The sequence below is a fragment of the Thunnus thynnus genome, chromosome 16 (assembly GCF_963924715.1).
Source record: "Thunnus thynnus chromosome 16, fThuThy2.1, whole genome shotgun sequence".
NCBI lineage: Eukaryota > Metazoa > Chordata > Actinopteri > Scombriformes > Scombridae > Thunnus > Thunnus thynnus.
In genome coordinates, this window is record NC_089532.1 from 6,915,263 (window position 1) to 6,939,729 (window position 24,467).

The following is a 24,467-nucleotide window of genomic DNA, read 5'->3' on the forward strand; positions in this document are numbered from 1 at the left end:
GGTCTAATCGATGATGAACGTTCCCCAGCACAAGAAAGATGTCAATTATTAATGAGCTGAATATCATGTTCTGTCTCAAGTAGAGAGGCTTGGTTTTTGTTTATAAATCATTTCTGCTAGCTTGCAGTTGTGTCAGATACCAGACTGTTGGTGAGAGGAAAGCGAGAGGTAAAGAATATAACACTTGTGTTGGAGAGGTCACATAGTTAGATTTACTTTGTTTTGTCAGCCCACATTCCTCTCAGATAATGTGAGGTAAGTCAGAAGCAGGTAGTTCAGCCTTTTTCCTGTCTAGGAAGGGGTTATCAGTAGAAAGGGGCGGCGAGGAACGTGTTTCCTGTGTGTTGCATCACTGTGCAGCAAGTACTGCCTTGAGCACTGCAGCTTTTTGTTTACCACAGAATTACAGATACAGGTGTACGCGCAGCATGTAGACACACACGTGTTCTACACATGTCGCTTATGTTTTATGGCAGAGACAGGTTAAGTGCGTTAGAACGCCCGAAATGCGCAATAGCAGGTTCACACTCTCTACACTATTGCACCATTCCTCCACCACCAAGCGGTCTGCGGAGAGCGATGTCTGGCTTGTGAGAGTGCCACTGTGCTGAGTCGACAGGAGGGGAACAATGGCTTTGCTGTGCTGCTTGTCCATTTGGCCGCCTTCATGCAGCATTTCAGCGAGGGGCACCGTCGGCTTTTGGCTCTGTGAGCCGTGTTGACCAGGCCTTTGCCTGCTGGTCACTGACCCGTTGTGCCCACAGTGCCTGCAGCTCGTCAGGCCTCTGAGGGCTGCCGATTATCCCACAGTAATTGGTGCCTGGGCTCTGGCTGATCAAAGGTGCCCAGCTGATTGTGGAGCCCTGGTAATTTTCCATCCTCTGATGCTCTGCAGTCCTTGCCTACATGCCTGTTCGTCTTTCTTCCTGCCTGTTTGCCTGCCCAGACCCTGTCTCTGGACAAAGGCTCGATGTCTGCTGGCTTTATTATTCCTGTTTCTCATAAGAGATGACAGGGCATGGCTGTCCTTTCCTTGCCCTTTCAAAAAAAAAACATTCATCCTCTTTTGAATGAAGTTTACGAATGTGGAAATATTGGTAGAACTCAAATTTAAAGATAATTTTAAGGTCTCAAGTTCAAGCCCTGAAGCTGTAGTGTCCAAAAGCCATGTGACTTGGAAAACGTCCTAGAGCAATACACCTACACTTCAGTCATGTGCCATGCAGGTTTCCAGTTCAACCAAAGTCTACACCAGCTGATAGTATTGATTACTTTCTATTCTCTGCTTGAAGGTTTGCCAACCAGTGACGTCACCTGGTATAGTAGTGGCTTAGGTTGAACTGAAAACCTGCTTGTTTGTAACCCTCATATTAACCAGGCATGGTTATCAAATAAAAAAAAATTAGCAAAATGTAAAATGGCTTTATTGCCTGCCTGATTCCAATATTTGGCTGCAGAAAATGAGCTTGATTGAGGCTGCTTGACTACGTGAACGGACATGGCGACATCAGTTCTTATGCTCATATTACAGCTTTCCCTTTTGGACTCTTTTACGAAAGAGTTGTCCAACATTTTGGAAAAAGAAGGCATCTACCATGACCGCTGCATGATTGCTGGCATTAAAATAAAAGCACACCACTGAATTAGTTGCTTGCCACTTAGAGGCCGTTTCTCTCATACACATGACTCTCTATAAGCGTTAGAATCATGACATTTTGGAGTAAAACCTGTCATGATATGATCTGATCTTATTCTCACTGACATTCCTAGAGTTGTTAGTCCAGATCCAGTCTCAAACCTTTGCAGATGCTTTTAAGGCCGGTCTTGGAAATCACCTTCATCGCAGCAAAGATGGAAACCTTTGCTGTATTTCCAGATGCAGTCCTCTGTTCACTAATCTAATTTAAGCACACAGCTAACACAATCCCAGCCAGACCTCTACTAATAAGCAACATAACATCGAATCAGAAGGTAAAATACAAATCTATATATAGCCATAGGTTTAAAGTAGCCGTGGACCTCCTCAGTGTCATTTTCTGGAAATGAAGTCCTGTCCCACCCCTGTCTGTGCTGCACCATAAATCTGTTAGGTAAATACTCAGATAGCAGTTTTGTTTAATCTGTTGTATAACTTTGTATTCTACAGTCATCCTCTGCATGACAAATAACCCAACCAGGATACAAAGAACGGAGCTCAGGTACTGTACGTGAAAGGAATTCCTGAAATAAGTAAGCAGCTCAACAGCTGCACTGAATACTACAGCTCCATTTACATTCATTCTCACAAGACCAGTTTGGTTGGCTGATTCCTGACGTCAGTACAAACCCGCCTCGCATCATGTGGACTCCTGTTACTGTTTGTCTCCTTTTTCCCTTTCAGAGCTTCCAGACTCAAATATCTTGATAGTCACAGAAATCAGATTTTTTTTTTTTTTATCCTCATATTTTCATAATTCAGTATGTTTTAAGTTCAGTTCACGTTGAGGGCAGGTGAGGTGAACAGGAAATTATTTGTGTGTGTTTTTGTGTGTTTGTGTGTGTGTACTGCATGCGTATGTGTGTTTCTGTGTGTCTTGGCCAGGTCAGAGGGGCAGTGTAGCGATTGCATGTCTGTTCACTCAGCAGGAAGTTCCTGTTCCACTCCATCCGTTCATCACTCCTGCTGCTAGACAAATACTGCTACTGACACACACACACACACACACACATACAGTGTAAAGGCCACTGACCAATGACACTGTGTTGCCATTTACCAGTAGCATTGTTGGGATGAAAAGCTGTTTTATTGACAACACATTGACTCTGCAGCTGGAAACATGGAGTGGGTTCTCTGTTTGATATCGATTCCATTGAGGATTTTCCATGTAATCAGTTTTCATTCTCTCTCCCCGTCCATACCACTCACTTTCATCTCTCATTTCATTCATTCTCTTTATAATCGTTTACACGCCGTCACCTCTTCATATGTCTCTGCCTTTAACTCTCTCTATCACTCGTGTGTGTGTGTGTGTCGCCTGCTCTGTCTTACTCCTCCTGGGCGTCTGTGTTCTGCCGTATCTAAGTGACATGCATGTTCTAAAGTGTGTATGTGATGCATCACAAAGTGTCAAAAGTGCGTGTCAATGTCAGACGCCAGCAGTAGAGTGTTTAAAGCCCCAGAAGAATACATTTCCCCTGCAGCCATCTCTAGATGATGATTGGGAGGGCAGTGAAGAGTGACAGGCCTTCATCACTCAGTGGACACACACTCTGACACCATTCCTCACTGAGAGGCTTTCCTCACCTCTTATGCACTTAAATAGCCTGCCTAATTTATCTTTCTGGACATATAAAGACAGGAAACAAACTGTTAAAGTCACCCTTTTTTTTTTTTTTGAAGAAATGCCTGCTAGTTAAAAGACATTCTTCATTATTTATTTGAAATTTTTCACGTTGCTTATCACTGCTCCTGTCACTTTAGCAGAAATTATCCACATTATTTAGAAACACATGACCACAAATTATGATATAAGCAGGAAAAATTTTTTTTTTAACCTCCTTTTAAAAGGTCTAAAGGTCTAAAAACGTTTCCCAGTTCTGTGACTCATTTGTATCCTAGGTGACACCGTGACAAGCCTTGTGCAAAGAGAAAGAAAAACTGCCACTATAAAAAGTGTCTGCCAGTTTTATAATCTCTTTTTTACCAAGAAAGGGGACTGTCATGTTGTTAATGACAAAAACGGCCAGCCTTTAGTCATTCGCAACATCTGCCAGGACAGCCCCACCACATTAAAGCAAATTGTAAAGGGTCCGCTAACTGCTACCGACAACTCGATTTTAACTTTCCCCTTCTGCATTAGAAGCACACATAGAATAGAAAAATGATCCCCGTGCTTAATTCCTCCTGGAGCAAGTTAATTGGCTCCGATCACAGCATCATGTTTCTTCCTTTGTAGTCTTTCCTTTGTCGCTGAAAGCAGCGTGAATTTGTGATCATGTCACAGTCACAACATTTGATCGATAAATGTTTGATATTAACTGAGCTTTTGCCTGCGGCTGTCAGGCCAGTTACATCGGTGTGGGTCAGTGCGCTATAATCATAGCTTCTTTTTAAGAGTCATTTCAAAGCTGCAGGGCGAGCATCTCCTCTGGGTTGAAGGGAGAAGGGTGAGAGGACTTTAGGGAGGAGGATAAGCAGAGTTGGGCAAACGGGTCTCTGACTTCTCACCATTTAACAAACACTTGAATATTACTTTGTTGTGTTAGAAGAAGGGTAAGGAACCTACTTGGCTGCTATTGTAGGTCAGCAGAGGACAAGTAACCATAAACATTTAGCAACGTGTTTATACTCACAAGTTGTCAGAATTGGCTTAAGGACCAAGATGTGGTCACAAGTAAAATAACATTTTGTTTCAATTTCAGTTTCACTGTTATCATAAAGTTTCACCTAACCTTGCTCAGAAGGATTTATTATGTCTTTTCATAGAGTGATTGCTTCTTTCTTTCCTATTTAAGTTCCTGATTACTCCCTTGAGAACTAAACTGTACTTTAAATTGGTGGTAAAATTGAAAGCATTTTTACAGTTGGGAGTAGGGAGGTGCTGGTTGTCTATGTGTGTCAGCAGTAATGAATGTGTTTCTAAAACCCAGCTACAGTTTTTCACCTGCCCTGTTGTGGTTAAATCAGAGATGTCCGTGCTGTCAGTGCAGAGCAGTGCAAGTGTTAACCATGAGATCTTTTACTGGTAATTGCTGAATCTCAAACTAACAAATGTGTAAGAAATTTGCACAGATTTCCTTGAGCATGTCACTCAACTATTAACATCATCTTTGGTATTTTATTTTTCTCCTCTGAATCAGCAGCTCTGCAGGAAGTGCTGTCTGGTGCCTGTCTGTTTTTACGTCCATGCTCTGCATGCTAACTGGCTCGCACTAAGACAACCAGACCTGTTTAACTTGATGGAAACAGTGTGTCTGTCTGTGTTGGACATGATGTGATACAGCCCAAGCCACTCTTCTTGGGGAAATGGCTTGTCAGTTTGTGGTTAAAACCTCTCAGCCTTTCTTGACCATAACAGGTTTCAGTCTGGTCATTTTTTGTGGTTGCTCATAAAGTGAGTGTTCTCGCATGGGACTTTAACCAAAGTTCTCAGATCGTGATAATCTCTCCGCCCACTCACAAATCCACGTAGACCTTAGATCAGACCTTAGACCAGCATTCTTTCTCGGAGACTCTATAAATGTGCTAATGCCTGCTTTTTGTTGTGAGTCAACCATAAGCAGGATTAATAGATCATGTATTAACAGCACTTTGCTGAGGCCTGGTGAATATGTAACAGTGGTTATGTTTCCTCAGGTCAGAGCTGTGCTCGGGGAGAATACTCAATGTGTAGTATTTGGCTTGATCTCCGCTCCTTTCTGCAACTCTTCTAATAGCACTTTACTTCTCACAAGAACATTAAAGCTTAATAAAAGAGACAATTTGGCTCTGGGGCCTTGAAGAAGCTTGTCATCTTTCTCACTCGTGAGTGTGTTTTTTCATCAGCATTGTTTTTTCTGAGTGTGTGTATTGTGTTTGTATTTGTGGGTGTATAGCAGGCGTGAGTTTATCCACATCTGTTTGTGTGTTCCCCTTGCCGCAGCTTTGTGTGTGTGTGTGTGTGTCTAACTAGAGTGATGTCAAGGGGAAAAAGTAAACATGGTTTCCATGAGTAGCTTTTTTGCTCCGAGGTTTACTCAAAGTTTCCCAGCAGAGTTCACTTCTAGAGAGCAGACAATGTGTTGCAGTTCACTCAGTGATCGCCTCTGAGGAGCTTAAAGAATAGGTTCACAATTTTTCAAGTCTGTCTTATGGTGTGTTCACACAGAACGTGAAGTAAATTTTTCACGTGACAAGATTACATACTAAGTCAATGCAAAGACGCGAATTTGCGTCTGTTTACACCAGTATGACTGTGTCGGTATGACTGTTGTTAGCAAGAGGACTGAACCGTCATGATGGCAGGCAGGCTGAGCTTCAGTAGCATCACCGCGCTGGCTCCCATTGTCCAGGTGGGGACTAGTGGGTGCTTGTCGTTGCTCACTGGCTGTTTGGGATGAATAAACGCAAACGATCCCACGGTCAAACTCGCAAGAGTAGCAGAGAACGAGAAAATTTGCTTTGCGTCTGGTGTGAACACAACATTAAAAAAAACAGTCAGGAGCCCATATGAACACTGAAAGAGATTTTCATTGCTGTAATCATTCCTCCTGTTCATACTGACCAGTAAAAGATCCCCTTCAATGTGCTTTCAATGTAAGTGGTGGTTGCGGTGGAAGTATAGTAACAAAAAGAGGGACTTTGGCACTAAAAAGACTGTAACATTGAAAGATACTGACTTGATTTGACTGATTTGGACAGCTGAAGATTCATGTTAGCTTCAGATGAACTTTGAAATACATTTTTACACAGAAGGACATGATCAGAAACTGAATATCTTACGATTTTGGCCTGTTGATCAGAAAAAAACAAAGGTTGTAAGAAATTAAAACTGGCATTTTCCACAATTTTCTGACATTTTATAGACATAACAATTAATCAATAATGAAAATAATCATTAGTTGCAGCCCTAGATTCTTCTTAGATGAAGAATAAAGAACATATAACTGTTTTAGGTCAGCCGGTGTACAAACTAACAGCCACTTTATCAGCCAGTGTGCAAACTCTCACAGCCCATGGCTGCCACATGAGTGGGTACCTATTGTGTTCTCAGCAGCAGTCTGCCGTAAAGAGGTACGAGGATTGATGGAGTTGGGGCACTTAGACCACTACATCAAACCCCTCCTAGCAGGCCAGTGCTTTTAGTCAGCAGCCCCTCTACACAGCATGACTATATTGTTTACAGGTCTATTCATTTAATTGAAGCTCTACTCTATTTGGCGTACCATCTCCTCTGGAAGGAAGTTTTTTAAAACAATTACAAAAATGCTACTTAGGGGCAAATGCAAGGGACATAAATCCCAAGGATGCCTCCTTGATGCCCTGTGTGGCCTTTGGTGGAAACCAGGCTGGGACCCTGACTATTGATTCAGTCTGTGAATCATGGCCGGGGCACGCCTGAGGGGAGACGATACAGTGACATGGATTTGCCACTCCCCGGTGCCAGGGTACTGCCCTGGCTGTTTAAATGTGGCCTCAGCTGTTGCCCGAAGTGATGTGTGGCTCTCCCTTTTGAATGGCCAGCTGGCTGGTCGACTTGCTGTCGGGCAGGGCCCCCTTAATACCACGCCTGGCCGCTCCTAGATACATGCACACAAACAGAAGCATGACCACACACGCATGTGAGATCCATAGATACTGATGCACAGTAGAGGTGGCTGGAGAGAAGAGCAACTCAATATTCCCTGTGCAGCAGTCTGGGTCCAATTTTCTTCCTCTGTCTCAGCCCTTATCCCGGTCGGTCATGTGTTCTCAGGAAACGAGGGTCATCGTGTCTCGCTGGGGGCAGGGAACAGATTGAAGGACTCTGAAATGATTCAGTGGCAGACAGGGAGTGAGTGAGCCATGCAAACAGTAGCCAGCACTTCTATTCCCTTTCCCACCGTTTCCTTCCTCTATGGAGTTCCACCCATTCGTACCAGGTCGTCATCGCTCTCTTTCTGGCCTTTGAACATCTTGAATCTCCTAAAATAGTTGGCTTTTCAGGAATAGAAAAACTATTATTTTCCTGCTGACTTAGTCATGTTTCAGTATTTTTATTATTTCAGATTGCTCTCAAGCTAGTAATGTCTTCTACATTTAGCTGACATGGACAGTTTTAGACTGCAGCAAAGAACATATTATATTGCAGGTCAAGACATTGCAGTCTGCTGTTTATAGTTTGTTTTGCACTTTGTCTCTTAGCTCTGCATCCATCTCTTCATCTATCATTGTGTGAAGCTCTGGTGTCAAGTTGTTTGTGTGGATGACTTCGAAGACACGTCGCTGTACTTGGCAAATAAGGAGATTGTGATTATTGTGGTGATACTGATGGTTCAGAGTGTACAGATCGTTGAAGCAGAGAGTGCGGCATGCTGAGCCGGAGCAGCTGGCAATGAGTTGGACTGTTTACTGACGGTCTCTCTTTCCACCAGCGCGGACAGGCTGCTTTATTGTGCATTGTTTTATTTAGTAGTAGTTACGCTATGTACAACCTTGTGAAGTCAACTACAGTAATAGGCTATGATGAAGGCAGGAGTGATCCTGACAATGGGGTCACAAATGTATCAATAAATCTGTCTTACCAGGTCAAAAAAATTATGTCCAAATGTTATAGTGTTTCTCCTTGTTGTACATAACATTTTAGCACATAAACAGATCATTTTATTTAAAAAAAACATGCCAGTAACATTTGATTGCTAGCAGTCTTGTCAGTTTTTGAGACTTCTTGATGGTTATTCACCTTGACTGTTTCTCTGATGACCATGACTAAGTTGTCTGTCACGGTGCAGCCTACATTATAGACACCTGGACCAAATTTGGCTTTCTAGACAAAGACAAAGCTGTCTCCATTTTTGATTATTCTGAAAAAAATCGGATTCTGTCGGGAAAGCTGTCTTTTTGGACGGAAAACAACTGAGCACAGATTGGGTAGAGCTACAGAAATACACTCTGGTCTGCACATTTTCAGCAGATACCAATTATTTAGTACTGACAGCATGCAACTACTGAAAACATATAATGACAATGAATTAGCTCTGTCTGGGCCAGACTGCTCCTGATGCCCCTGGCAAATGTGATACAATAATTAACTGTGCTGATGCATGTGACCCAGAATATTACATTTAGGGGTTAGCATTAATAAAGAGAACAGCAGGATGCCCAAACCCACTTTGTTTCTCTCGCACTTGAATATTGAATGTCAATATCAGACCGTCATTAAATTGATTGGTGCCCTGAGCAACGACGTTACATGTCCGTTGTGAATTTTTCAATTGCAATCGTGGTCAGTTTATTGTATTTACTGTGCAGTTATTGCTTGTAAAATACCAAAAGACTGGCTGGCAAACACATGTCCCTCTGTCGTCACCATAAACTTACCAACCAGGGTGCCTGAAAGCAGAAGGGAGATGGTCAAATCACTGTGATGCATCTCTGGGGAACTACTGTGGCCTCCTGACATTTGACCCTGATCTTGGTCTGGTAGCTTCCCCCCAGACATCGGGGTTCTCTCAGCTCTTCACTTGTGTGCCCAGCTTTCATGTTGATGCACTTTCAGATTTTCTCCTTGTGTTTTTTTTTTTTTTCTATCCCCCTTTTTTACATAAGCATGCCAAGCCACAAACCGGGGCCGGAAAATTGGATTACCACGGTAACAGCATTTTTCAAATTCTCTCTTCATATGGCCGTTTGGGAGCAGAACAGAGGCACTATCACCTCAAGTCGGCCGGCTCCCCCGATAACAGGGCTCAGCCTAGATATGCCGGACGGGCATGCTTTGCATTATGGATGGTTGGCCTTATTGATTGAGGCTATCCTATCTCATTGTTGTGTTCTAACTATAAACTCAGGCTGGACACAGATAACATGTAATTCCCTGAGCAGAGCAGTATAAAATAGGATGAAGAGTATCGGCTGGCACAGTGGTGGGGCAAGTCATGAAAGGAGACAGTGAGGCCTTTTTGTCTTTAATTGCTGCCCATTCTCTCTCATTCTCCGTCTCTTTCTCTCACGCTCGCTCGCTCTCCTAGCCTCTCCCTCCCTCCCTCTATCTCTTCTTTGAAACCCAACCGCTGTACTCATCCCTAGGATCCTTCTGCAAGGATTAATCAGTTTTCCATTCCTGGAGAGATTATTCAAATACTGTTACATCTACAGCCAGCAGCAGCAGTCCCTCCCTCCATCCCTCTCTATGTCCCGAGCAGCAGCACAACACTGACTGAGGGGAAAAGTCATGTTCTTTCTCTCTTATTTTTCTTTAGTTTTGTTTCTGTCTGTGTCTCTGTTGATCCTGTGTGTGTGTGTGTGTGTGTGTGTGTGTCTTCTCTGTTTTTGTCTCACGTTCGCACCCTCTCTCTGCGATTACCACCAGAGTTGGCTCCGTGCACCCTTATGTCCGTAATTGTCCAGTGAGCATGTTGATGATATTGCATGTGAGAGTCCTGAGAGAGTTGCATGCTTTTTTTGTCATTCACTGTTGCTTGTTTCTGTGTATATGGACACAGGCGGAGTATAAATGGTCCTTGTGTAATTGTACTCATTAGTGCTGGTAGGAGAACAGCCAGAGATCCTCACGGCTTCACACTATAGGAGATGTGACAGCTCCAGCAGGGTTCAGACCTTGCTGTCCTACACCAAAGCCTTTACCTCCCCACCCGCCTTTTCTCAACAGTCTCCCTCCCTTTCTCAATCTCCTTTATGCCTCTCTATCCTCTATTCCCTGCCTTTTGTTGTTTTAACAAAGTGCATTTAAGTATAGCTTTACTTTTGAGGCTCTAAAAGCAGACATGTTTCCTTTTGACATGATTTAGTGCTGTCAGTCAGTAAAATTCTCTGATGATTAGACTTGTGCTTTTGGACAGCAAGTACCCTTCATATCTGGCTTATTTTGTTCGGTCAGGCTATACCCTTTATATAAACATAGGTATACTTTCGTAATGCTGGGATATTTGTTGTTAACAGAGAAGTTTTCTCTTTAAAAAAGCTTCAGTCTTAGACTCAGAATAAACATTGCTGAGGCAGAGCAAAATACTCTTCATGGAAAGTAACTCCAGTAAACCAAAATGTAGTGCAAAAACACAACATTGCTTATTGCATGAGGAGCGCGGCTCACTTTTCTCAATGGGAATAAACAGAGTTCCTTTGAATCTGCTATTGCTTTGATGAGGTCCAAACAGCAAAATTTAGAAGTCACTCCATTTATATTTAGTTGTGTTTGTTTGCTTCACTTGAAAGGACATCGCCGGTGTATTTCTTTGTACTGTTGCCATTAATGCCGACAATGATCATAAACTCTGTGATGTATTTGCCAGAGTCAGAAGCTGTTACTTTATTTTATACTGCAAGGTTTTATTTACCTCCTCGAGGTCATAACTTTTCATCGATTGGATTTTTTTTAGAATTCACTTCCAAACATATTTTGAAGACATACTGATGCAGTGAAGAACATGATGCTTGTTTTTAATGAGCCTCAGATAAACACAAACCTGAAGGAAAATGTGCTGAATCCTCCGACCCTACCCCTCAGTTTCTTCAGCTATCTCTCTCTCTCTCTATCTTTATCTTAACCTCTTGCTCCTCTCCATCTCAATTATTTAGCTTCCTTCCTTCGCTCTTTTCCCTCCTGCCCCTTACCTTGACTTCTCGCTTCCTTTTCTTCGTCGTCACCTTTCCCCCGTCTGAATCTGCCGCTCGATCTTCGTCTCCTTTACCTTTACCTCCCTCCTTGTCTTCGTCTCTCTGGCTCATGGCCAAACAAGGGGCTAAACCCACCTCACATGACCCATACCAACCCACCCGTTCACCCCGACACTCTGCAGCAGGCCAACACAGCCAGACTTTCCCCTTCACTGCTCATTTTGTGCTTCGCTCCTTCTGGCCCACACTGCCTGAGTCTTCATACTTGACCAGTTCATTAAAGTGTTTTGCTGCAGTTTAGTTGATCAACAGAAAAAGAATCACCAACTGTTTCAATAATCGATTCATTACTATTAATTATTTTTATTTTGTTAGAAAAAAGGCAACATTTTCTGTTTCCAGCCTCTCAAATGAATATAATATAATATGACTTAATATTTTCTTCACCGATAGTAAACTGAATGTCTTTGGATTGGTGCCTGTTGGCTGGGAGGCATTTAAGGACATCTCCTTGGGCTCTGGAAAACAGTGACATTTTTCACAAATTTCTGACATTTTATAAACCCAACGACTAATCAATTAATCGAGAAAATAATCGTTGGATTAATCGATTATGAAAATAGTCGTTAGTTGCAGCTCTAATGCAGTTTTTAAACTTGGAATCAACATGCAGGTTTTACATAATAACCCTCAACATGAAGGTAGAATTTATAAAGACTTAAGTATACTTAAATATACAGTAGACACCCTTTTCACACCAAAGCTAAGAGTATCACACCAGGATTAAACCCAAGTCCAAAGCCGGGTCAAGGAGTCAAGTCAGATGATCTGTAAAAGTTCAGGTCAACCACCTTGATGTTGGCAAGGTAGCCAATGTAGTTTTGTGAATAAAGCTTGGTGCACTGGAGAAGATTTGTGCAATGTGTTTTAATTCTTGCTTTGAAGCTCACACTAGTCTGCAACTTGTGTGCCTTGTCAAAGTTAAAAATTGGTGATCCAGGTCACTGGTAAATGTGGATTTATCTCGGGTCATTGTGTCAGTCTGAAAGGCGATCAAGGGTTAAAAAGGACAAGAACTTCAGTAGGAGCCTTAAGCTGCACTTCGGCCCTTTTAGAGTGTCGTCTTGTACGGGGATTCAAACTTTCTGGTACTGTTCATTCTGAACATGTTACATTTTGGCAGCACCACTCATGTCACATTCCTGCAAATAGTTGTAAACTCACTACTCAGGTGCATACGCTTGGCTGAGCACAAACATTCACCATGTACACACAGACGCAGCTTTCTTTCCCACGCACATGAATATATGTGCTTTCTCTTACGTTCTCGCTCTCTCCTTATTTGTCTCTCTTATATACTGCAGGACTCAGGAGAGAAGGTATGTGTGGGTCGTAAGCTGGCAGTAGCAGAAGTATAAAGTGATTTAGAAGGTGAGTTTAGTAGGGTGCTGTGAGACGAGACAAAAAAAAACCATGTGGCATTAATGGACCAACACTGGCCTTCGAGACAAAAAAATATAATATTTCCAGACTAATACTGTTCTACTGCTGATTGTCCCCAAGATGAATTCAGAGATTCTTTCCAAAATGAGATCTCCTGGCAGGAAATGTCTTCTTTCTGCGCTGGAGAGTCAGGCTGCTTCATCACAGATTTTACCAACAGCCATTTTGGAGATATTTTTCTGCAGAAAGCCCTCATGTCAAATAGTAACAAGAAAAAATGACTTAAAGAAACAAGGAATGAGCTGTAAACACAACATAAACACATCGACATCCAGCAGACAGAGCAACATTGGCATTCTTCTGGAGTCATTTTCTTCTGGCCACCTGGTGAACCGATATAACCTGACACGCCAGATGGTTTGTTACACAGAACCATCTGAGAAGTCGTCCATGGAAACTGTTTGGAAAAGAACAGGCACTTAAAAAAAAAAATACTTGGCAGGTGATTGGATGAACCATCTGTTAATCACCGTCTATCACCATCTTACCTTGCGAGGCAGCTGGATTCGCAACGGTTTGATCGGCGGTTCGGACACAAACTATGACTCGAAGCCTGACGAGAAGGATTCTCGCGTGATCTTTTGAATCCAGCTGCCTCGCAAACTATGAACCAATATGAATATTCACTTAGCTTCTTGGTCTGTTTTGGTCTCCTCCAACCCTTGAGGGAAATATCTGGCTCTTTAGCTCGCTCGCCAGCTAGTAACGTGGTTTGTTTGTCATATGGTGCTGTGCAGGAAGTGCACAGGTTGTTTATCTGATGCCTTCTGCAACTGGAAAAAAACAGGTTGATGAGATTGCAGTTTACAGGCCGGCAAACCAAAACAGTGAGCTGAAAGATGCTAAAACGCTTTGTAGTGTGTTAATAACTACGAGTGACGCCTTTCACACACAAGTAGTCATTTGATCCAGTGTTTGTATAAGAAACATCAACTAGTACAGCTTTGAATAATGTCTCAAGCAAAAAGGCCAAACATCTGGTTCTGGTTCCAGCTGCTCAAATGTGAGAATTTCTCGCCTTTCTCTGTTTTTATATCATAAATTGAATATCTTTAGGTTTTGGACTGTTGGTCGGGTAAAATATTTGGAGATGTTTCCTTCTTCTGGCATTTTTCACTGTTTTCTGAGAATTCTTAGACCTACTACATTGATTAAATGAAAAAATAGGAGACAGATTCATCAATAAATCATCAATCTTTGCAGCTCTAAAACTAACCTTCACTTGGTAGTTACTTGCAGAAAATCTGTGGTTTTCAAGTTGGCAAACTTGTCTTACACAATCCAAAACCAGCTGTTTCAAAATCTGGGAAGGCTATAAAAAAAAACAAAAAACAAAAAAAACCCAAAACCATAATGCCTGTTTTATAAAACACTGCCTACCTAAAAGTACAGCTTCCCTGAGTATCATTCTACATGATCAAAAACACCAGTTTACTTAAAGAGGTGTTGAAGAAACACTAGCACTGTTTACACATCTTGAATCACAGGGCGGTGTCTTGTGTCTGGTGACAATATAATGAGTGAACTCAAGGTGACAACATCGACTCAAAATGAGCACACAGCATATTGTAAAACAAAACGCTTGTAATTTGTCGCACCAAAAGACGACGTGCTGCATACATTCTAGAGCAGACAAATGTGTTTTCCTCCTGCTCCTCCTCCTCCTCCTCTTCATTCTGCAGGCTGGAAGCATGCAGCCTGTCACTGGCACTGCAGTGAGCCCAAACATGATATGACCTAAATAAACGAGTGTGTTAAGAGAGCGCGGGAGTGAGAGATGAAGCAATATTTTTTTCCCTCTCACTCAGTCGTCTTGTTTTCAAACACTTCACTCTACTGCAGGCTACAACCTGCGCTTGTGTATGTGCGCGGACAAATACATACACACACATACGCTACACACAAGAGTCAGGTCAGTCATAACACCTGCAGATTATTTGGCTCTTACTATAAAACAGGTACTTGCCCACATCCAAGCACCTGCTTTATAGCTTTTTAGTTGTCATTTCTGCCTGAGTCTCAGACCTTGCAAACTTGTATCTCTACCTACAGCATGGCTCGGCGGTCATGGTTGTATTTCTATGAGTGAGGCCAGGGACAACAGACCGTAGAATAGAGAGGCTGTACCACACACTAGCCAGAGTTTCTATTACAGAAGATGTGGAAAAGGGAGGTAAAAAACTGACCAGCTGAAGCCAGAACTTGATGGTTTTCAAGCTTGGCCAAGTGACCGGCTGTCATTTAGACTGAGTGCGCTTAGTTCACAATATGTAGCTTGTAAAATAGCCAGGCTGAACATTGTTTTGTGTCTTTTTTTTATGTGCACTCGGCCTATTTGAAGTGCGACAAATATACTACTGCACGTGCCGTATTCAGGCTCTCGAGATGTTTTGTGAGTCCATGGTCCTCTCCTGGTCCTCCCCTTTAGTGACAGAAGGAAGTTTGATGTGTTTTATGTGTGTTTCTGTGGCCTGGTCAGGGCTGAAAGCTTCATTGTGAGCTGCCCACAGAGCTGGAGCCTGGCACGGACAGATAAGAGAGCCTCACCTCAAACCCACTTTCTACCCCCAGCCATTATCGGCTCACAGGACAGGTTTCATTATGCAAACAGACAGCTCAGTCCTGTGTGTGTGTGTGTGTATGTGTAGTTAAGTAGGCGCATATGTGTGTGGTCGCTGTGAGCATGTGTGTAGGTGCACGTTGCCATGTTGCGTCTTGTTCTTGTGTGTGTGTGTGTATGTGTGTGTGTGTGTGCGGACAGTCAGTTCTCCTGGATTAAAGGCCTCTAATCCCGCCAGATCCTCATCAGCTCAAAAGTTAGTGGGTCCAACTTGTTAGTGGAGGAGTATGCTCTGCTCACGTGTTAAAAGTCGGAATTGCATGGCTGAATGACTTCTGGTCCCCAGTTATGAGTTGGCTTGGGGAGATGTGAGCCAGTCTCTCGATGCTGGATGCACCTCTCACTTCTAGTTTGGATCAGCAACTTTTAATTGGGTCTCTGCTTTTTTTTTTTTTGTCTGATAATCTCCTCCCCGAGCCAAGAACACATACATGTGCTGTTTAAATGTAGTGCTTTTAGCTTAATTAACTCAACTATTTTGGATTTTTAGAGAAGAACAGTTCTTCCCTAAGAGTCCTAAAACGCTGGAGAAATTTTCATGTATGGATCAATAACTGTTGTGATAATATTATTGATCAAGTGAGCTGTACGTTTCATGACTGCTGTGATAATTGTCTACAGTTGTAAATTACAGTTGCAGTTTAATTCCACTTGATTGAGAGCAGTGATCCACTAATTGTTTCCTTATTGCACGTTTAAAAAAACAAGACAATATTTGCATCAACCACATTTTATCATAGTTCTCAAACATATCAAACAGATTAAATAAGCAACACATCTCAAAATCACTGTAATAAAAATCCTGTTAAATGTGGAGTTGCCACAGCTGATGACTTGACAGCTCACGGTTTGTGGTCGTCTTAGTAAAACAAAATGCTCAGCGGCTTGCTGGATTTGCCAGATGCGTAGCAGCAATAAAGATCTGTTACTGTACATAAAGCTCAAAGTAATGCTGACACATCTCAGTCCTCAACACAGTCTGAGAAGAAGACCCAACCTGGCAGCCAAAAAGAACCGAAATCAGACCGCAGTTAAAGCTACTTTGCTCAAAGCTTTACAGACAGGTCTTCTTTGCTGGGGTTTTTTTTTTTGTTTTTTGGGGGGAGAGACTGACATACATCACTGTGCAATAGTGCATTCAGTGTGGTATTTCCGTTCCCAACATCATATCTCTGTGAGCTGACTTTCTTTTCCCTTGTATGAATTAAAAACAAGCAAAGTAATTGCCTGTCAGTGAAGCCTTGACAGACAGAAAAAGTCTTTATAAGGAGTGCTCCGGTTTGGGAACCACTGATCTAGGTTGGAAACATTTCACTAAACTCCTCCCCAGAAACCTGATTGCAGATGTCAAGATATTGATTAAAGTGGTCTGAAAATCTAAATCAAAGATGTGGATTGTTAACTGTGCAAATATTGTTGATTTAAAATAATCAGGATTGTCATTCAGCTGTAATCCTGCACCCCTGGTACAATTTAGCAGGTAGAAAGCCCTGTCAGTACAAGCAGCAGACTGCTCTCAGTGTCCTCTATTGCCCTTTTATTTGGGCCATCTTGACCCCTAACACTACTCAGACTCATGCTCCGACTCTTTTGTTCCTCCCTGTGAGTCAGAGAGACATCAGTGTATGTCTTTGCACATCAATGTGAGTGTTAAAAGCATCCCTATTTACAGACACCATACAGGAGGTGTGACAGCAGCAGTGTTGCACCGTTGTTATACACAATCACCAATGTTCTTGTCTGTTATAAAACACAGGAAATTGACTCATTTTTTTGTTGGCGTACACCATTGACTGTACATGAATTACTAAATATCCCATCATTACAAAATCTTATTACTGAAAAGGAACATATTATGAGAAACTCACTGTTTCAGTGCTTGTGCATATACATTTGGGTTTCTGATGTGCCTACTAACACACAGACTGTCTAATAAGACCCCCCCCAGTCAGTCTGGTGTGGGCTGGCTTGCTCTGTACTCATGTGATTCAACAAGCCATTCAGATTTGTGCCCGCTCTTACGTCACTTGAGGCTTCATTGAAATTGTAACCGCCCCTCCATCTTTGTTTCCCCACCCACGATTTCCAGACAAGGGTAGCCATTGTTATTATTTTCACAAGACAGGACAAACACAATATGCCTAAACTAAGAGCTAAACACGCTAAATGCTCTGTTGACTGTAAAGCCCAGCACAAATCGCTATATCGGCTCCCAACTGGCACGCTGTGAGTGTTTTTCCATTACACAGCACTGCAAAGTAAAATGAGTTGTTTACCTGCTGGAGGTGTGCTGGTCATCTGCAGCTCTTCATCAAACATTATCATCACTGTGGCTGTTTATGCTTGTACTATTCCTTCCTACATTATTTCTAACTGATCAGCTGATCCAAATATCTCCATATCTTGTTGTCTCAACTTGATTTATCGAAGAATAGCACCGCTAACGAAGCTGTGCTAGTTCTGTGGTGAACACGTTTCATTTCCTATAAATTCTCAACAAAAGTCTCCCATTATTTAGTCATTTAAAAGCTTTTAATAGAAGTAGCAAAAGCCGGACGTGGGTTTTCATCAGCAGGAACTTAACAGGACTCTGATATGTGCTGCTCCTCGCTAGGCTTCCTGAAAGCTGGCCAATCAGGACAGAATGGCCTTATCGTAAGGGGAGCCTTAAAATGACAGGAGCTGTCAGACAGACTGAACTGAGGGGCTGCATAAAGGGCCAGTATCAGCTACATAAGGAGTTTTTTGAACTGTGAATCATGCAAAGCTATTCTAGTGGAGTCCCAGAATAAAAATACAGAGCTGAAAATGAGCATAAAAAGTCCCCTTTAATATTTTTTTTGCTGTTGCTGTTAACACCTCCCAACTTTCCAGCCAGTGTTGCACCTTTTTATTTTGCTGCTGTTGACAACCCAATTTTCACCCTGGGATTAATGAAGTGCCTCTCACCACTCACAGGGAGCTCAGCGATGAATAAGCTACGGCAGAGCTTCCGCCGGAAGAAAGACGTCTACGTGCCGGAGTCGAGTCGGCCGCACCAGTGGCAGACAGACGAGGAGGCGGTCCGCAGCGGCAAATGCAGCTTTGCAGTCAAGGTGACTCTCTACACTCTCCCTCACACAAAAAAACACACATACTTACACGAAACCTCATACACACACACACACACAAACTCTCTCAAACACAGAGTGCAGGCTTGACCTTATTGTGGCGCACTCATACCTCTAAGAAACTTGCATGCCGCTTGGCTCCCCAAGGACGCTGCTTGTGATTAATCATAAGCATTCAGAGACTGTGAGCACAGCTTTTATCTAGGTTGCAAAGTAATCTGCTGTAGCCTTCCAAACCTGTGGGATGTGTGTGTGCGCAATTGATTTCTGGCCCAGGAGTAATCAGAACCACTTGAAACACCAAGTAAAATATACAAAATAAAAATACGTTTCATTATAGGTGACAACATAATTCAAGGACATGCAGGGACACTGCAATGGAGCAGTGCAAGACACACTACTCAGCAGGCTAAACGCACAGAATCTTACCTCACACGGTATATAGCTTCAGTGCTTCAGAAATGGCGAAACTGGACCTGCTGTGCTGCAGATGCAGTGTAGACTTTGCTGTATTTTGGCAACAAAACCTTCCACTTTTGCAAACAGAAGCGCAACGGTACGCTTCCTCTCATCACGAGTCCGAACGCTCACCTCACTCAAGATAAAGGAGAATTGAAAACGTCAGAGTCAGGAAAGAGAAAGCTTTTCTCGAGGCTCTTGATTTGTGCATAAGCAAGTGTACAGGTTATGGTTTGATTTCACCTGTGTGTTTGCTTCATCATGTTTCCTTTGTGCTAGAAGGGGAATTGAAAATACCTGGCACGTCCCAGAGTGTGAAACGCCCTAGATTCAAGATCTCTTCTAAGCTGTCCCACGACACACACACACACACATTTAATTTTCACCTTTAGTTTGTTTGCCACTTTCTAACTTTCACTTTGATCTTTTTTTTTTGGAGATTTTTAGATATTATCTGGTCAAGAGATTTCCTTAAAGTTGGCTTTTTTCTTGTGTAAAAATGTTCTTCCTACATCACTATTTAAGTGTGTGAAAACAACAACTATTGGCTGACTCTAATGAGCCAGTACCTTGCTAAATTTACAACAGAGACCATTTTTGATAGGTCCTGGTCAACATTGTGAAATGTATCATTCCCTGTAGACCTGATTGTCATGCTTTCATTCTTGTACTTTTGCAGCCACACACACTTCTCCACTAGCTTTTTTTTTTTTTTTTTTTTTTAAATTCTCTGCACTGGCTTTCATCGTGTCGGTGCAACCTACCATGCTACTCCTCTGTATCCCTCCTCCCCCCTCCTGCTCCCTGTCTCCCGCTCTAGGTGCCTCAGAGGAGCCCAGTTGTGTGTGGGTTGGAATAGTTGCAGTGAAATGATCACTGACTGCTGCACTAAAGAGAGTAACGAATAGAGTGGAGTAGTGGAGAGGAGTAAAGTGGTGTGGGAAAGAGAGGAGCATTTCAGACTTTGTGGTGGTGTTAAAGACGGGATGAAATGAAGCTTTAGTGTTCTGGCTCGGGGCTTCTTACTACTACATAGTGTCCTTGGCAGGCAGAGGATAAGTCCAGTTATTCACCCATCACCAGCACTGAATGTTTACATCTTGACTGAGCACAGTCTGAGTGGTGTGTCATATTAAGCAGCATTTGTGTTTATATGTGTGTTTTCAAGCTGAAATTGCCTAGACAGATAATTATTCATCCTTCAAGGTGATTGTCAAAAAATGTAGACTTGCTTTTTAAATATGGAAATGTCAGTCTTCTGAGACTGCTGAAGGCTGAAGATGGATGTGAGATTAAATTGTTTGTGCATGTTGTTTACCCACTAAAGCAAATGAGAGAGAAATGTATTTATATGTCCTTGGTAAGTTTTAACTGCACAGACTTATTTGTATGGAAATGGATGTCTGCAATTTTTTTGTGAGCTTGTTTTCTGCAGTTATTCACACATGGAGAAAGAAAACATGAATCTGACAGAATTATTTGCTGAAACTGATTTATGGCCAATATCCTGAATTAATTCCTGGAATCCGTCTGGATTCCATCCAGAGGATTTACACCCAACAAAGCGAACTTCAGTTAATAGATATTGATATGGTTTCATACTGATCTGCATGTGAAACGCCTCCCTGTGCTTGAGATAAAAGCTGAATATTCAAACGGTACAGGAGTGTTGTCTCGTACTGTCTGTTCTTTTGACCTTTGTCTTCCTTATCACTGGCCGCTTCAAATGTTTACAGAATGTGAATTCAAGCGAGTTATTGTTAGTTACTGCACTTAGTGTTTCCTGCATTGGCAGTTACAGCACGATTATACAAATATCATGATATATAAACAGCATCTAATCCGAGCCCACTCCAGGATTAGTACCAAGTGGAACTAATCCTGGAGTGGGCCCACAAGCAAACCAGCATTTCAGTATCAAAATTAACCTACACATGTACAAACACACTGTCGAAGTGATTTAATATTTCACCTTGCTTCAGTTTGAAGCGTCTGTTAAATTTGAATGTTTTAGCCCCCAGATTGTTTCTGTCAGCTAGTTTCTAACAGGACGGAGTAAGAAGCTACACTGAAGAATTTGTTGTGACACTGCGAGCCTCACATGCATTTACTCATCTCACCTCAGCCTCGTCTCCTGGCTGATCTCCTATTAGCAGCGCTGCTGCTTTCATTGTCCTTGCTAACCCACAGCTACCTCCTTGCATCGGTATTGTCCTAAGTACACAAACACTTTCGTGCACATCTCTGTGTGTTTATGTGTATTCCAATACTGTACGCCAACAGCGTGACTCACAGCTGTGGCGTCACGCTCTCAAAATAGCAAGGCCAGAGGGTGGGGTGTCAGGCATGGGTCAGCGTCACTCGCTCTATGTGTATCTATAAGGAAAGGGTAAGGACTTCCTCTCCAGGCCGCACAATGGCTTCTGCGGCGGTCAGGGTTGTGACTCTGGAGTGACACACAGCAGGGTGTGATGCTGCTTCAGATCCGGGAGAAGGGAAGGAGAAGGGAGGGAGGGAGGGAGGGAGAGACAGGTTTGAGGGGGGCAGCCTTTCCGTTCATTCAGTTGCAGTTAATCCCACTCACGCAGGATGTCAAAGTTATTCCTGATGTGGGTTGTTACATGATCGGAGGACAGGGTGTCTCCCAGGAAACTGGTAATTGGAGCAATCATATGATGTAATCGATCATTCACTGGCAGTTCCTGATGCATCTTGTCACTTGATTAATTAGTAACTAGATGACGGTCGTAACAATTTCTTCAGTCATTAAATACACGTGGCATAAATGGTGATAGAGCACCTCAGCTTTTTTCCCAGAAGGTAAATGTTATACTATATATTTTTAAGCATAATGATGTTTGTTGAGGCACTTTAGGGATTTCTGGCACAATTTCCCAGGTGCAGGAAGAAGGGAAATCATTTGAAGAGGCCAGAACTCCAGCAACATTTGTAGAATCTCATTATTGATGCAACTTTATTGTGAGACTAACTAAGCTTGTGGTGTCTCGCAATAAAGTTGTTCTTTACACTCTAAATGTTAGTAGAGGCAGTCTTTATTTCAGGTGAGGCAACCTGTCAGTGCTATGATATGCTGCAGGAGGCCATGGAGGACCACAGTGGGGGGGGGGGGAATTTGCCATCTTGCACGCACCATGTACAGTTCATACCAGAAGAATCAAACTTTTCAAAGTCAGTTTTCTCCCATTGACAGCATTTCCTTACCTGATCTGAATTGTCTTGTTGTGATGAGCAGCTCTCAGCTGGGATCGTCTGTAATTCAAAACAATTATCTGGCTGCATGTGCAGGTGAAGAGCAGCTTGTTGTTGTTGTTGCCCACTGTTGTTTTATTTCTCTCATGTAAGCACTCCCTCACAGGATCACACACCTGATGTTACGTTTGCCCAAATGCACATTTATGTTTCTCAGTAAAATGTTTCTCCATTTTCTCCATGGACAAAATCAGGAGCCAACCAGGGAGCAATTGAACTAAGAATGACCTCAAAATGGTAATTAATCGGGTGTATAAATCATTGGTGCCAACTCACCAGGGGATATTAGACGATCTGGACTCATTTAAATACCCAATCTCGTTCCACTATTTATTATTGTAGCCTTACTTAAACTCCAGTAGAGATAGCCTCAGGAAAGGTTTGTCGCAGCATCACTCACTCACTTTTTCTGTCTCTCTACCTCTCTCTACCCTGCAGTACCTGGGACATGTGGAGGTGGAGGAGTCTCGAGGCATGCACATCTGCGAGGATGCTGTAAAGCGCCTGAAGACGGTAGGTTTCTCTAGAATATCCCTCCATACTTCCAGGAAAGAGGCCGCTAAATACCAGACATCCTACTTCCTTGTTATCTGTTCTTTCTCTTATCTTTTCCTCCATACTTTCCTCCTCTGTGCTACCAACATCCTACTGACTCTTTCTAAGGTTTCACATTTTCTAACATTTCCACATTTTGAGACAGCCCTCATCCATTCGTCAGTATGATGTTTTAGTTTTTCATCATTGATTATTCCTGCTCAGTTTTCTCTGTACACGGAGGTCTCAGCGTGGCTCAGTGTCGCCATTCGTCAGTGAGGGTCTCCACCCAGCGTGGCCCTCAGACAAACTCCATGGGTGTCAGGGCTCGTTCTGAGCGTCTCTTCCTCTCTCTCGCTCTTCTCGTACATTCTCAGCCAGAGCAGATAGGCCGACATGTACTTCCTGCTCCTGTAGATTCCGGCAGAGTTGCGTAAAAAGAACAAATTCCAGTTTGGGGAGCAGGGGAAGGGAAGGGGGGAAACTGTGGAGCAATTGCTTTTCCATGTTGTCAGTTGTTTGCCAAGACCCCACCCAGGTCATAAACTCCTCTGGGTAAATGCAGCTGATTCTCTGTAGTCGGGGCCAAACTGGTGTCGGCAGGTCTGCCTCAGGGATCTGTCTCTGTATGATCAGGATTCCAGTCTGTTGAGGAGGATTAGCACATCATAGCCGGATCACAGGACATAGCTAAATTGGAATTATGTGTCAATAAAGGTTATGAAATTCCTGTTTGAAGTGTTTGCTATTAGCTTTCAGTTTCAGTTTAAGATGAGTCAGGCTTGTAGAGAATTCACACCCTGTTTCTCCTGTCATCAGAAACTAAATATAATACAAAGACCCTTTTAGTCATTTTGCATAGTCTGCTTCAGTGAGCTGTTCAAGGCTATTGAGAGTCATTTGTTAGTATGATTATACTGTAGAACATGCGTGAGACTAATTTCATAATTTGTTTGCAATTTAAATGACACTAGTACACTAAAATTTCCATAACAGAGCAGTACAGTAAACAGAAGTTAGATAACACACATGGGAGAACACGCAGGAGCAGGACTAACACATGTACTGACACATTCTGGTATAAGATGTGAACACATAGAACTCATACAAATCCATTTTTATTAGACACAAAAGTACAAGCACGTACATTACTGTGACCACAACACAAATACGACACAGCACTGTTTTCAAACTCACATTAATGCACCTGTTGTAGGCACCCATAGCGGCGTGTATGTGTGTGTGTGTGTGAATTGACACGTAATTTCACAACCTCACACATTGATCACACATTCGTAGCACACGGAAGCATACACACATCTAAAACACAAGCTCAGATAGGGCTCACAGGCGAGTGATTAATACAGACAGAAACACACAGGAAGAAGTGCACCCAGAGGCATCGTAGACACACAAAATCAAACACTCACAAACATATACATCCTTAGTGCACAGACGCAGAATGCACAAAAGTTGAACCTATATAAACACACACACACACACAGCAGCACATACACACTGGTGCTTGATGAGGTCACATGGTGCACACAGAGCCCGAGGCTGTGAGGTCTTATTGAGTTACAGTCATTTTAACAAGGCGGACAAAATGGAGCCAACTCAAAAGAAGAGGCGGGTGCTTCTGCCTCCCGTCCTCCTGCAGGCCGCGACTGTCTGACCC

At 42.7% G+C, this 24,467-nt stretch overlaps 1 protein-coding gene across 3 annotated transcripts in view; it reads left to right on the top strand.

Moving 5' to 3' along the window:
• numb (NUMB endocytic adaptor protein) overlaps window positions 1–24,467 on the top strand; it is a 42,989-nt gene that overhangs the window by 6,454 nt on the left and 12,068 nt on the right. For all 3 annotated transcript variants that reach the window (XM_067614963.1, XM_067614964.1, XM_067614965.1), the window contains exons 2-3: window positions 18,375–18,511; window positions 22,694–22,768. In XM_067614963.1, the coding sequence (XP_067471064.1) occupies window positions 18,386–18,511; window positions 22,694–22,768 (201 nt within the window). In that variant the 5' untranslated portion in view covers window positions 18,375–18,385. The remainder of the gene's footprint in view (window positions 1–18,374; window positions 18,512–22,693; window positions 22,769–24,467) is intronic.